The sequence below is a fragment of the Taudactylus pleione genome, unplaced genomic scaffold (assembly GCF_031769625.1).
Source record: "Taudactylus pleione unplaced genomic scaffold, aTauple2 ptg000386l, whole genome shotgun sequence".
NCBI classification, from domain to species: Eukaryota; Metazoa; Chordata; class Amphibia; order Anura; family Myobatrachidae; genus Taudactylus; species Taudactylus pleione.
The window spans coordinates 9267376-9283023 of record NW_028284787.1 but is presented as its reverse complement, the minus strand read 5'-3'; the positions used below and the strand labels follow the sequence as shown (position 1 = coordinate 9283023).

The window sequence follows — 15648 nt, the reverse complement described above, 5'->3', positions numbered from 1 at the left end:
TTGTAGGTTTCTTGGCAGCAGTCCGCCTCGGAAAGGACTGTACCCTGGGCTTACTCTGGGTTCTATAGGGCCGAAAGGACGAATAGCCCGACCCTGATTGGACAGTAGGCGATGGCAGGCACGCAGACTTAGCTGCCGCCAAGGTAGCCACAATTTGGCCAGATCAAGGCCAAAAAGGACTTCTCCATTAAAGGGTAAACCCTCCAAACCCTTCTTGGAATCAGCATCCGCCTTCCAAGAACGCAACCACAAGGTGCGACGAGCTGCCACTGCTGCCGAGGAGATCCTAGAAGCAAGAAGGCCTATATCCAAGGCTGCCTCATTAATGTAGGTGGCTGAGTCCCTGAGATTACCCACCAACTCCACCTGTTCAGGTGCTGAGTCCATGTCAGCCCAGCACTCCATGGCTCTAGCCACCCAGCACACGGCCACAGCCGGTCTGCACACCCCTCCTGCAAGGGAATACATGGATTTGAGACATATTTCAACCTTGCGATCCATAGGATCTTTTAAGGAGGACATGGAGGGCATAGGTAATGTATCACTCTTCACTAGACGTGTGACATGAGAATCCACTTGTGAAGGGGTTTCCCACTTGGAGAAATAATTTTCTGCAAAGGGATATGCCACCGCCAAGCGCCTTTGAGGCTGGTAACGTTTACCCGGAGTTTTCCACGCTTCCTCCAGATGATCCACTAGCTGACCAGATAGGGGAAATGCCGTAGCGTCACCTTTGATATCCTTGAAAAAGGGATATTTTGATTTGGCCACGGGGGGTTCGTCATCTTCAATAACCAAGGCCATGCGGATTGCACGTATGAGGCCCGGTATATATACCTTAGACTTAGACTCCGTCTCCTTAGTACGGAAAGGCTCCTGGTCAGAAAGGTCAAACATTTCTCCGTCATCGGATGACACATCATCCTGATCACAGTGATTAGTTTGAGATTGCAGCAGTCGCTTATGCGGCCATAATGATGACTCCCCCACATCCATACCTATCTGCTCCCCCCTCTCCACCTCATTTCAGTTCTAACCATTTCAACATTTTTGGTTTTATCTGTCAGAACCATTTGTACTGCAGCATTTACTCACTAGTTTTCTCCTAAGAGCACAGTGACTCTAATAAAGGAGTTAAATGCACCTCTTTTGTGTCAGCTTGATATTTATATTAATTTCTATATTTATATTCAGATTGAAATTATATAAGCTTACTACACAATCACACACAGGCGCAGTCTTCATTTGTTGATTTAAGCTTTGGCTTATCTCATCCCTATAGTAACCAAGCTAACCTGGTTGATATCGACCAGGTTGACCTGCATGCACGGGTGATGGTAGATATCGACCATCTGTGCCTGCGCATCGACCATCGTTTGGGGGGCTCAAAAACAGGACGATATAATCGATAATATATTGATATCGTTATTGTTCTTATCGTCCTGTTAAATCTGACCGTGTGTACGCACCATATTAGTAATGATTTTTCTGTGCACTGGCACGTTAAACCAGTTATTGTCTGAAACCAGTTACATAACATTCTAATCTCTTTAATCACCAAATAATATTGGTTTCTGAGCCACATAATTGAACAGAACACTCAGTTTCATGGTTGTTTAAAGGCAAAGCATGACTGCGAAACAAAACATTACAAAAAATATCATCATAAACATTTGCAGGAATGGTGTGTACTTGCTGAAGTATTATTAGATCTAGTAATAAGTAAAATATCAATCCTTTTTACTTCTGCATTAAATTATTTCCCCCTCAAAACGTGTGTCACCATAGGCATATCTCTGGGTGTCTTACCTTTTGTATCTTATATTCAAAAGTGAATAAACTGCCCCTCCAATACATAATGGGTATAATAAGTAAGACAAGTATTTCATAGCCTTAAAAAAGAAAAAAAAATCATGTTAATTATTACATGATGGTTCTTGATTTTATAATATATATTATTTATATATATACATATATATATATATATATATATATATATATATATATATATATATTATTATATTCACAATGCAGGTGAGCAGCACTCCCTTCAAAAAATTATATAGCCGGTGCCCTCCTAGGTATCCACAGCAAGGATCCAACATGTAGCAAAGGGTCGCAGGCGGCACTCGTGAACAATAAATGCCAGTACACAGCTGGCTTACCAAATGTCAACGTTTCAAGACTTTAATGGTCTCGTCATCAGTGACGAGACCATTAAAGTCTTGAAACGTTGACATTTGGTAAACCAGCTGTGTACTGGCATTTATTGTTCCCAAGTGCCGCCTGCGACCCTTTGCTATATTATATATCTATATATATTTATACACACACACACACACACACACACACACACACACACACACACACACAATACACTGACATGACTAAACAGAAAGAATGAGCTTACCATCTAATAGGTGCAGAGGATAAATTATATATAAGGTAGGGGAATCACTAGTGAAGTTGGTGAAGGGGAGAGAATGTGTGGCTACTATAGAGTAGAAGCTTTGTGTGCAACCAGTAATAAAACTACTGTTGACCACTGGATGTTTTAATGTCGTGGTATAGTTGGAATAAGGAGAAGGTATGAATATGAGCTAGTCTATAGAAATGTTAAGCCTGCCTTCCTATGGCAAACATGACTGCCCTTATCCCTTAGACGTATTCAGAGAAATCCATGGTAACTTAAATTAACCTTAACAATTTACTGTAGATAAAGCATTAACACTGAACACTAACCTGGGTATCATATTCTTCAGTTTTCTTTTCAGATTCACTGCAGGCTCCAAACTATGGGGGAAAAATTATTAAAATAAACAATGCAGAGACAGTAAAAAAAAATAAAATATGATTTAGGCTACATCGTACAAGAGGTCTACTGCAAAATGCAGCTTCAGCTATTACATAGTCTCAGGGGCGTATCTATAACGGTGCAGGCCACAACGCACACCCTGCACCCATAATATACTTACCTCTCCGGAGTCCCACGTCGGTGCGGGAGTCCGGCGCTGTAAAAACTACTGGAAAATGGTCGCCGTGGCCATTTTCCCATCGATTGCACATACGAAGTACAGGGAAAATGGCAGCCGCAGTCATTTTCCCAGTGACCTGCGCATACTCTATAGACTCTGAGCGCACTCTAGTGCTAAGAGTCTAACTGCGGCGCTGGCCGCGCACAGCTCAGTGCGCTGCCGGCTGCTGGACAGAGAGGATGGGGCTTGTGTCGGAGACAGCACACGGGCCCCTCCTCTCTAGAAATGCCCCTGAACAGTCTTATTTTAATCCTTCTGGCTGGACATTTGTACTTCTCAAGGTCCAGAATTGTATCCTCCTACCCCAGAAACTGGAATAATATGAGATATGGTAAGAACTTACCCTTGTTATCTCTATTTCTACGAAGGTCCATAGGGTTCCACAGGATACCTTGGGGTATAGGTGTGACGTCAGTCGCAGGGCACCAAAGAGTTAAGCTTTCAGCCTCCCAGGATGCACTGGGTCCCCCTCCTATACCCCGCCCCGGAGCCAAGGCATCTCAGTTAGTTACCAAGCCATAGGCCGGAGGAGGAGAAGGAAGAGAGAGAACAAAGATCTGGACACATACAAGAATCACATTCTCACCAGAGGGAGACGGAAAACCGGTGACCAGAGCAAAGCCCATCTGCAGCACAGGTGCGACAGGGCGGGAGTCCTGTGGAACCCTATGGACTTCGTAGAAATAGAGATAACAAGGGTAAGTTCTTACCATATCTCATATTTTCTACTTCAGGGTCCATAGGGTATCCACAGGATACCTTGGGGATGTCCCAAAGCAGTATCCTTTAAGGGTGGGGACGCTCCTGTGCAGAAAGGAGAATCCGCCGCCCGAAGGAAGCATCCTGAGAGGCGAAGGTGTCAAACCTGTAATACCTCACGAAGGTATGGACAGAGGACCACGTAGCAGCCTTGCAGATCTGGACTGCAGAGGCACCACATCGAGCTGCCCACGAAGGACCCACAGACCTAGTGGAATGAGCCTTCACAGAAGGAGGAACCGGCAGGCCTTCATGAAGATAAGCTTCAGAAATAGCCATACGGATCCAGGCTGCCAAACTTTGCTTTGAAGCAGGCCAACCCTTTTTACGGAAGCCATAGAGGACAAACAAAGCGTCCGACTTCCTAAACGAAGAAGTGCGGTCAACATAAGTCCTTAAGGCCGGCACAACATCCAAAGAGGCCTCACCCACGGAAAGACCCGGTGAGTTAAAGGCCGGAACAATGATTTCCTCGTTAACATGAAACTGGGAAACAACTTTGGGAAGAAACTCGGGCCGAGTGCGGAGTACTGCCCTGTTCCCATGAAAAACCAAGAAAGGGGGTCTACAAGAAAGAGCCCCTAACTCAGAAACACGTCTGGCCGAAGCAATAGCCAGAAGGAAAACAGTCTTAGCTGTTAGCCATTTAAGATCCACTGATCCCAGTGGTTCAAACGGCGGTCCTTGGAGAGCCCTCAGGACCACAGCCAAATCCCAAGGCGCCACAGGTGGAACAAAGGGCGGCTGGATGCGGACAACACCTTGCATAAAGGTGCGCACATCCGGGATTGTGGCAATCCTACGGTGAAACCAGACAGACAGGGCCGAAACCTGTACCTTCAAAGAAGCAAGGCGAAGCCCATGAGCTAGTCCCGCTTGCAGGAAGGCGAGAATCCGAGACAGACGTAACTCCCGCGGTGCATAACCTCTCGGTCGACACCACTGGAAGAACATATGCCACACGCGATGATATTTCAGGAAGACGGTTTCCGAGCTCGCAACATGGTACGCACCACAGAGCTGGAAAACCCCCGGGACCTCAGCATGGCCGTCTCAACAGCCACGCCGTCAAAGACAGCCGAGTCAGGTCCGGGTGACGACAAGGACCCTGAGACAGGAGGTCCGGTCATAGCGGCAACCGCAGAGGACTGTCCACGGACAGACCCTGAAGGTCTGAGAACCAGTGCCGTCTGGGCCACGCGGGAGCTATCAACAGGAGTGTCCCTCCTTCCTGTTTGAATTTCCGGATTACCCGTGGAAGAAGGGAGACCGGAGGGAACAGGTATGCGAACCGGTACGTCCACCAGACGGACAGAGCATCCAGAGATGCCCCTTCGTCTCTTGTGCGAGACTCGTACACCGGCAACTTGTTGTTGTGCCGGGACGCCATGAGGTCGATCTCTGGGAGACCCCATCTGTCCACCAGTAGTTGAAAAACGTCCGGGTGCAGGGACCATTCTCCCGGATGAACGTCCTGGCGACTTAGAAAGTCCGCCTCCCAATTGAGCACTCCCGGGATGAAGACCGATGATATGGCCAGAAGATTGCGCTCCGCCCAAACCAGGATCCGAGACACCTCTACGAGAGCCGCCCGGCTTCGGGTTCCTCCTTGCCTGTTTATGTAGGCCACGGTGGTAGCGTTGTCCGACTGGACCTGTACCGGGTGACCCTGGAGAAACCGATGTGCCTGCTGGAGAGCATTGAAGACCGCACGGAGTTCCAAGATATTGATTGGAAGCTCCGCTTCTGTCGGCGTCCACCTGCCCTGGAACAGATGTGGACCCGAAACTGCTCCCCAGCCCCGAAGACTGGCGTCCGTTATCAACAGGACCCAATTTGGAACCCAGAACGGACGTCCCTCGCTGAGGTGAGTCGTCTGTAACCACCAAGCAAGGGACAGGCGAACCTCCTGGGTGAACACAATCGTCTGGGACTTCAGAGACTGAGGCAGCCCGTTCCACTTTGACAGGATCAGGTGCTGCAGAGGTCTGGAGTGAAACTGGGCATATTCCACCATGTCGAACACCGACACCATGGAGCCCAGTAACCTCATCGCAGAGTGTAGAGACACTCGGCGGCTGTGCAGACAACTGCGCACCCTTGCAGAGATCTTTTCCTCTGTCACGAAGATCCTTTGCTGTCCCGAGTCCAATAAGGCTCCAAGATGCAGAATCCTCCGAGACGGGATTAGAGTGGACTTCTGCCAGTTGATTAGCCAGCCGTGCCGTTGCAGCAGGGCAATGGTCAGGTCCAAGTGACGTAACAGGAGCTCTGGAGATCCCGCCACCAATAACAGGTCGTCCAAGTACGGCAACATGCGGACTCCCTGCAGCCGCAGAGAAGCCGCCATGACCGCCATCACCTTGGTGAAAACACGTGGTGCTGTCGCCAGGGCAAAAGGTAACGCCCGAAACTGGAAGTGGTCGCTGCGGATTGCAAACCTGAGGAACTGTTGATGGCGCAAAAGAATAGGGACATGCAGGTAAGCGTCCTGTATGTCCAATGACACCATGTAGTCCCCAGGTTCCAGCGCCAGAATGATGGACCGTAGGGTCTCCATCCGAAACTTCGGTACCCGCAAAGACTTGTTGAGTGCTTTGAGGTTGAGAATCGGACGATACGACCCATTGGGTTTCTGTACCAAAAAAAGATTTGAATAGAAACCCTGGCCCCTCTGGGAGAATGGAACAGGCACTATAACTCCAGCCTGGAGCATAGTGTGCAATACCTTCCGCAGCTCCGTAGCCTTGTTCCGGTCTGATGGTAGACCTGTGCTGAAGAATCGAGCCGGGGGTCTGTGCCGGAAGGAGAGGGCGTACCCGTGGGAGACCACCTCCAGAACCCAAGTGTCTGTCGTAGTGAACGACCAACACTGGGCGAACTGCAGCAGGCGGCCTCCCACCCTGGGATCCCCCAAAGGGAGGCCCGGACCGTCAGGCCGCAGGCTTGTCATCTGGCTTGGGGGCCGGACGTCTGGTACTCCATGCCTGCTTCCAGGGCTTGACCGATTTCCTAGGGCCAGCCTGACGAGGAAACGACTGTGGTTTGGGCCTGCCCTGGGCCCTAGATGACCGAAAGGACGATGGTCCAGAACCAGAAGGAGCAGCGGCCGACGGGAGACAAGCCGATTTGGCTGCCGCCAGCGTGGCCACAATCTTATCCAGATCCGGACCGAAGAGAACTTCTCCGGTAAACGGCAACGCTTCCAGACCCTTCTTGGAATCTGCGTCCGCCTTCCAGGATCGCAGCCACAAGGTGCGACGAGCAGCTACCGCTGCTGAAGAAATTCTAGACACCAGAGTACTAATGTCTAGAGCCGCCTCGTTGATGTAGGTGGCCGAATCACGGAGATTGCCAATCAACTCCGCCTGTTCGGCCGGACAGTCGGAATCAAAAGAAGCCTCTAATGAATCCGCCCAGCGCTCCAACGCTCTGGCAACCCAGCAAATGGCCATAGCCGGCCGTGCTGCCCCCCCCCCCCCCCGCAAGGGAATAAGCGGACTTCAGGCAGATTTCCACCTTGCGGTCCGTAGCATCCTTAAGGGAGGACATGGATGGCATCGGCAATGTGGCACTATGGACAAGACGGGTCACGTGAGAATCCACCTGTGGAGGGGATTCCCACTTAGCAAAATAATTATCCGCGAACGGATAAGCCACCGCCAGGCGTCTCTGCGGCTGGTATCTTTTGCCAGGCTGTTTCCACGCCTCCTCTAAATGGTCCACCAACGGACCCGAAAGAGGAAAGACTGTGGCATCGCCCTTCACATCTTTGAAAAAGGCATACTTAGACTTAGCCGCTGGGGGAACTTCGTCCTCAATCACCAAGGCTGTGCGGACCGCCCGAATAAGTCCAGGAATATATACTTTGGACTTAGCATCAGCGTCCTTAGTATGGAGAGGTTCCTGATCGTAAGGATCCAGAATCTCCCCATCATCAGACGTCCCTTCGTCATCCTCATAAGGAGCGGACAGAGACGCCACCGGCCGTTTATGAGGCCGCATCACAGACTCCCCTTGCAACACATCCGACAAGTGCTGTACAGAACTCGTCAGGGAGTTAACCCACGCTGGTTCCTGAGAAACCGGGAGCGGGGAAATAGGGAGACTGTGGGGTACCACCAATTGTCGTGGGAAACCCTGCATGGGTGACGACACCACAGACTGCTGGGACAAACCCATCGGAGTAAACGCGGGCTGCGGAGCTAACTGGCCCCCAAAAAGCTGTTGGCGCCTGAGCGAAACAAGCCCAGGGCGGCTCCTGTACCGGTGCTGTAACCGTAAGAGGCCGCGCCATGGACAAACACTGCCGGCAAAGGCCCTCCGCGCTACCCTCCCCCTCCGCTAATGGTACTTTACACGTGGTACACTGTAGCCGGAGGGGAAAATCACTTTCAGACATGATGGCACCACGTATGTGACCCCTCTCACCAATTATATATTAAATAGGCGAGAGACCACCCTGCAGCACCGCACCGCAAGGGCTTAGCAGAAAGAACAGGGACAGTAATAAAGCTGACAGTCTGGAGAAGAAAAGTTACAGGCAGCAGCGCTAGCACAGTCACATACAATGCAAAGAAAATCAATTCCTGCACTAACAGCGCTGATCACTCAACTACACAGACACAGGGCCTGGTAGGACACAGCGCTGCATACACAGACCTGACCACAGCGGAGGAGAGGTATGCGGGGGGACCCAGACCACGATGCTTCCAGCAGCGTTCACCATGCTTCTGAAAAGATGGCCACCGAGGAGCAGAGAGAAGGCTGGCCTGGGGGAGGAGCGCTGACACAGGGCCAGTCAGCACAGTGCAGAGAGGGCTGTGTGCAGCGGGGGAGGCGCTGGCTGTGAGACAGGGAAGGCACGCTCCCCTGGCATGAATTTAACCCCTGGGACGCCGCAGCGCTACCGCTCTGCTGCGGTCCGCTGTCCCAGGGGGTAGTGGAAGCGCAGGTTGGTCGCCTGGCTCCACGCTGCAGCCAGTCCCCAGGGAGCCCCCTGCCTGGGGACTTAGGACTATGTGATCAGCGGGGACCCACCGCGGGACCCTGCTGCTTACCTCTGTCCCCCTTGAATCCGGCCATAGTCCGGAACATCTGGGGTCACCGCTAGCTGTGACCCCAGATGCCCACCAGCATCCCCGGATCAGTACCGGCGTTCTGGTACCGGCGGGGTGTAGGGAAGACAGCATGGATGTCAGGACTGACTGTCCATGCTGTTCATCCTGATGTGCAGCCACAGCTGCATGAAGAAAAAGCTTCAGGGGCTCTTCTAGCCCCCACTCCAACAGGTGCACCCGACTCCGGCCGGGCACCAAACTAAACTGAGATGCCTTGGCTCGGGGGCGGGGTATAGGAGGGGGACCTAGTGCATCCTGGGAGGCTGAAAGCTTAACTCTTTGGTGCCCTGCGACTGACGTCACACCTATACCCCAAGGTATCCTGTGGATACCCTATGGACCCTGAAGTAGAAATTGCATTTTTACACATCACAATTTCCTAACCACCAGTAAATGTTTGTACACATTGACCACTACATCTTTCTATGGCTAAAGTTGTGTGCAAAATTCACTGTCACTTTGCAATGGGGACTGTTTGTGTTCCATATTCTTCCTCTGCTTCCTCACCTAGTAGGAAATGGTTTAGCTGGCACTAATGCATTAGTTAACAGTGAACAATGAATTCATAGTTCAATATTGCACAAACAATTATTCATGGTGTAGAGATGCTTTTAAAATGTCTTTAGAAATGGAAAGGAAGAGGAGAAACCTGATTTGTTGGAATTCTCAGACAACTAGAAGAAATAAAATGTTCAAAGCTGATGGTCCACAATACTTTGCATCCTGGTGGTTTTCCACTATTTAATCCTGTGTCAGGGAACTCTGTCAAGAACAAGCCTTTTTCAGTCATCTTGCCACATACAGGAGTCACTTCAATTAGCCACAACCTAGTCGTGGCTGCAAGCAGGGTCGCCATCAGGGGGACACTGCCGGTTCTGCAGTACCGGGCCCGGACACTCGGGGGGCCCGCCCAGCGCCTGCTACATACTGCCCGACACTACTAACCCCCTGGCCGCAAGTGCCACAGTGACAGGCCTGGCGGCATCCTCTACTATACACCTGCCGCCGCTGCCGCACCTTAGTCACAGTTAACTGACTTGTCAGTCACTTCACCCAGCCGGGCCCGGCAGCCGTCCTCCCGCTCCGCCTCCCTGAAGACTGACAGAAGAAGCATGGAGGAGCGAGGTAAGTTAAAGTGTGTGTGGACTCTGACTTAACTAAAACATGCACAGTACATATATATATATATATATATATATATATACACACACACACACACACATTATATATATATATATATATATATATATATATATATATATATATATATTATTGTGTATAGGTTCGGTAATGGGGGAAGGGGGGTTGTGGGAAGTGGTGGGGGGTTTGTGAAGGTTGAGGGGGCCCTGCCTATTATGACAGTCCCGGGCCCCACAATTTCTGACAGCGGCCCTGGCTGCAAGTAAGTGTGGCTATATGCCGCATTTACGGTGTCTGCCGGACTCGCATATTTTTGTTCGCAGACCCACAGGGCCACCCTCAGGAGACAGAGACAATCACAAAAAGGAAATAAATTGATTTACTTTTGCATTCTAGCACTAAGAATTTGAAGTTTTTGAGGTCTAAAATCATGCTTTGCTAAGTAGTAAGAGAGAGTAATCAGAGGCAGACTTCCCCGTCCATGCTACCACATTGGGCCTGTGACTATGGCAAATGATGCCAAATGGTATATAACATACAGTTTATAATGTATAACTACTTGATGACCACCCAACAACATAAACCAGTGGATCTGTAGGCTCCTAACCGCTCTTTTGAGAATGAGATCGTATGATTTAACAGGGACATAATAGACTTTTCATAGCAAGTTATCTCGTGCTGACTAATAGATCAATTTAAAGTAGATTAAATAGAAGCAGTCGTATTAGAAAATAGAGGTTATATGATATACATTTTCATTTACTACATCAGCTAATACCATTTGGACGGTTTCTAAAATATAAATATAAAATATATAATAAAAAGCTACATATTAATACACACTGTATAAATATAAAGAAAGCAAAATACACACACAACCAGAGTGCTACCTAATTACACCATATACAAAATTAATGGGCTTGCACTAAGTATCAATATTTTATTTAAGAAAACTTAGAAAATTATAGTACAACTAAATTGATTCATCGTTCTCTATGTAATTATTCTAATATTCTGTGAGAATGTCCTCCTCCCACAAAATTACACTGTAGAATTTAGTTTAGTGAATTATAATTAAAAACTGTTACACATGACCAGGAGGATGAACAGAAAACATAAAATAGGCATAAAGGGGAGATCCCTCTAATCATGAAGCAAAAAAAACTAATTTACCTTGATTACTGGAGTCAGACCTCTGAATAGAAAGGTTATTTTCAAGGCTTTCTTGACTTTCCAGACCTAAAAATAAAAAACACTGTTTTCATTCAAAACCAATATTCTCTAGCACTGAAGCTTAAACTTTCCTGGTGAATGGAAAGTGTAAATAAATAATCAGATAGTTAATCTAAGGTTATGGGCCAGTGAAATAGAAATTACAGCAAGTTTTCATGAGTGTACATCCACCAGCAGAGAAAAAAAGTCATAACTTTAAATGCAATTTTCATATTAACATATTCTTATAGTGATATGATTATAGTGATTATATTTCATTAAAATATGGTCAGAAACTGCCACAGAATCATTACATGACTATTGACTGGTTTTGATAGTCATCCATAGGAGGATTTAGCACCATCAGTGCGGACGAGTCTCATTTTCTCAACATGACGGCGCTCCACTACAAAAAGAAAATCTGCAATACAGGGGATAAAAGAGGTGGGGTGTGTGGGAGTGTAGTGGCTATAAGTCTCTCATCTCCCCCAACCTCATACCTACAAATTTAGGTCCACCCTAGTTTGAAAGAGGTAAGTACCCCAGAGAAGTTATTGTCTGCTGACCACCAGACAAAATCCCCTTACAGTGCAGAAAACCAAGGAAGCACAAGGAAAGGGAAGACCTCACCCCTTCCTGGCTTCCATTAATTCAGAGGCCTTCACAATTAAATGATGGAAGTAATAAGTTTACCATAAATGAGGGAAGGCACTCAATGCCCCCATATCTGCTTCATACTGGCACAAACACACACATTCCTCATTTGACAGAGAGCCCAGTTTCAAATAATATACCCCTTTACTATTTTTTTTTTAACTTTTGATAATACAAAACACATTTAATTATAATTCCTCCATAGATATGAAGAAAATAAATAAAATCAGTAGCGACCTGCAAGGCAAAGCCCAGGCATAAAAACAATCATTAGAAAACAATGTTTAAGAGAACTTGTATGAAATACAATATGTTCTGTCAAATTTTGAATTTTGCCATGGGACACTAGGCAAGGTAAGCATATAAATGGTAGTGCTTGCCAAAATAACATACACAAAAATTTATAATAAAAAAATTAAATGAGCATTTCCCAGATTTGAAAAACATAGAAACAAAAAAAAACAGAAAACAAAAAACAGTTTACACTAAACATTCACAGTTATTAGTTACATTACTGTATGGGTTCTATGAATACATTGCATTTTTAAACTCACTTCTATTACAGCTCCAATGCCAGCTGGGATCAATACCAACAAACTGGTTTGCTCATCCAGGAGGAAAAGGAAGATTACCACAGTACTAAAGCATCGCCATAATACTGCAAAAGAAAGTAGTATTTACAAATAAAGCAAAACAACATGTTTGCAATCTCAATGATTATAAAAAGGTTTGTGAATTACCTCTCATTTTCAAATAGTCGCGAGTACTGTAAAGGTACCCATCCACTAGGCGATTAAACCTAGCGATTGAGCGATAACGACCGTCGTTATCGCTCAATCGCTTGGTAATCGGCAGCAAATTGGGCAGTAAAATGTTAAAAACGACCAGCGATGCGCGCGCCCGCTGGTCGTTTTTAACATCTATCATCGCCCGACCATGACTGTCAACCTGACGACCTCCGTCAGTGTATGCACTTCACCCCTAGGGGGATGACGACACGATTACTATATCGTAATCGTGCAGTCGCCCCCGCATCTAGTAGTGGCTGGGCAGCATAAGTTTTACCAAATACAAAAAAATAAAAATACACTGCTTTTATTGCTTTCATAATCTGCTTTTTAAAGAGGATTTATTAAAATTAGGATTTCTGTAGCTAAATCTTTTTCCATATAACCACTCCTTGCAGTAGGTTCTTTTCTAACAAAGCCCTCAGGATAGGACATCCCAAAGCTGTGCCTTGGGGATGGAACACCCAGCAAAGCTGTGTAAAACAAAAACAAAGCCAACTACTTAGGAGACAGACCACCATACAATACTTTAGAAGTGTGCACAGGAATTCCGCAAAGCTAGGGCTTAATACCACAATGTCAAGGAGGCTACCGCCAACCTGAAAGATCTGGTCATGAGGCCCTGAAAGTTAAAAGACAGAAACATAATCAAGCCGGTACTCAACCCAGGGGCCCTAAGCTATGCCTGACCGTACTGTGGCTACCGAATACATGGCTCAAATCATGAAGGGGGAATGTTACACAGTAACACTTTAAATATTGGACACAGAAAAGGTGACAGTTCACCCTTAACAGCGGTAGAGGGCGACACTGAAGAACACGAATTCATCCACAGACAAAGGCATAAACCTGAAGAACATGAACATTGTTAATTTAACATAATTAAGAGACATTAGATAGAATATCCACCCTCCAAGATGAGTTGGATTAACTAGGTGACCTTAGGATACCAGGCTCGTCTCTCCTAATCTTCCTACTTTACCAGAAAAATATAATTACCAGGAAGACAAAGCCAGGATAAACCATCTTAACAGTGATCAGTAATGCCACTTTTGAGCGAAGTACATCTGTAGGATCAGTCTCTCCTATAGCCTACGCTAAGACTCTATTATGTATTTATGGCCAGCCCATACAGTATCTCCACTACCCGACGAAGCAAAAATATCAGCAAAAATCAAGATCGCTGAGGAATATGCCTCATAGTTACTCATGCTGGATGAATACTATGGAACATCTCTTCATCCCCCGATGTACCCACCAAGTGGCCATTTGCCTCGGATCCTAGTGCCTTCTGAATAAACATAAGGGTCACTCATGAATGACCGTGTATTCACACATCACAGAATTCATGTAAAAGTAATAAACCTTACCAGGCTTGCAGGTTACCAACAGGGAAGAAAAACACTACTGAGTTAGGAAAGCAGATGCCTCTTAAATCTGTAAGTGTGTCCTAAACAAATAGTCTTGAGGAACCAACTTAAATAAATCCATAAGTGTATGTTATCCACCTAAAATATTAGGGCCGAAACAGAAACCACTAAAGCTAACATCAATGGACTTAAACAGACCCTATATCTGGAACATTCTATCACAGATTATATAGGCTAGCTAAGGAAGAAAGAAATGTACACCAAGAATGCAGCATTTTGAACAAGTTAGTAAACTAGGAAAAGGGAGCAAAACATTCTTATCCCCTAGAGCGCAGTCTGGCACTGCACACCTGATGGTGTCAGCACTTGGATTGCCACACACACTGCGGTGAGGGTGGAGGGGCCCCCAGAAGTAGTCTCATGTCGTGAGCAGATAGCATGGAGAAGAGGTCCATTCCACACGTGAAAGTGTAGACAGTCCAGCCGGCTATCTGCTCAGAAAACTGCATTGCTGTGAACAGGAGGAGAAAAATAAAAAGCTACAAGCTGCCTAGACAGCCATCTGTAGTGCACTCATCCTGCTAAGGTACCCGGAAAAAACAAAGGAGCTGCTGCAAGAAGGAGATATATATGGGAGGAGCTACATTACAAACAACTTGTAGCAGTTTGAATGCCAAATCCTGCATTGCGCCCAATATACCCCAAGATTAGTAGTGTTCCCCAAAAATAATTTAAGAGAAATTGCTCTTTTTTCAGGGTAAATATGGGAGGGAACTAAATGCCCCCTTGTCTTCCTCATACTAGCACATCGTTTTTAAATCCACTAGATTAACGGATTAATTCTAAACACATGAAAAGAGCAGAAGTGTATGTACCTTTAATACATTATTCATGCCATTAGCAGGGCTTCAGTCATTGAGCTAAATGAATCTCTCTGCATCAAATCCATAGTCCCGGGACATGTGTATTTACAAACTCAGGACACCACTGACATTCCCAAGTTCAGATTGAATGCAATGACACCCTAATGCGCCTAAAGAGATCGTTTAATACAAGGACTAAAACTAAAAATGAGAGTTATGGTAGACTTACCTAGATAACTTCTTTTCTTTGAGGTCCATAGGGTCCACAGGGATACCATGGCGATATTATGGTTGGAAGACAAGGCACCAAACAGTTAAAGCTTCTGTTCCAAGAATGCCCCGGGTCCTCCTCCATATTTTATTAATTATCATCATCATTATTATACCCAGCCCCTAGCCATAAGACTTCAGTTTAGTTAAAAGGCCTCAAGGCAGGAGAAGGAAAGAGGAGAAGAACAATCGTACACCAGAAACACTCTTACATAAAATGAGGTCATCTGTGGCCGAAAGAAAATTACCCAATGAAGCCAGGTGCGTCAGCGTGGGCGCCCTGTGGACCTCGAAGAAAAGGAGTTATCTAGGTAAGTCTGCCATAACTCTAATTTTCTTCTTCGGGATCCATAGGGATCCACGGGGATACCATGGGGATGGCCCAAAGCAGTTCCTCTAGGGCGGGGAACGCCACTGAGCAGAAAGGAGAACTCATC

The 15648-nt window shown here is 46.7% G+C and overlaps 1 protein-coding gene across 3 annotated transcripts in view; it reads right to left on the bottom strand.

Annotated features, from left to right (window-relative positions):
- The window catches only part of CLPTM1L (CLPTM1 like), a 66817-nt gene that overhangs the window by 17061 nt on the left and 34108 nt on the right, over positions 1 to 15648 (bottom strand). For all 3 annotated transcript variants that reach the window (XM_088445649.1, XM_088445648.1, XM_088445651.1), the window contains exons 10-13: positions 12475 to 12578; positions 11228 to 11293; positions 2743 to 2793; positions 1810 to 1892 (exon numbers count right to left, since the gene is read on the bottom strand). In XM_088445649.1, the coding sequence (XP_088301775.1) occupies positions 1810 to 1892; positions 2743 to 2793; positions 11228 to 11293; positions 12475 to 12578 (304 nt within the window). The remainder of the gene's footprint in view (positions 1 to 1809; positions 1893 to 2742; positions 2794 to 11227; positions 11294 to 12474; positions 12579 to 15648) is intronic.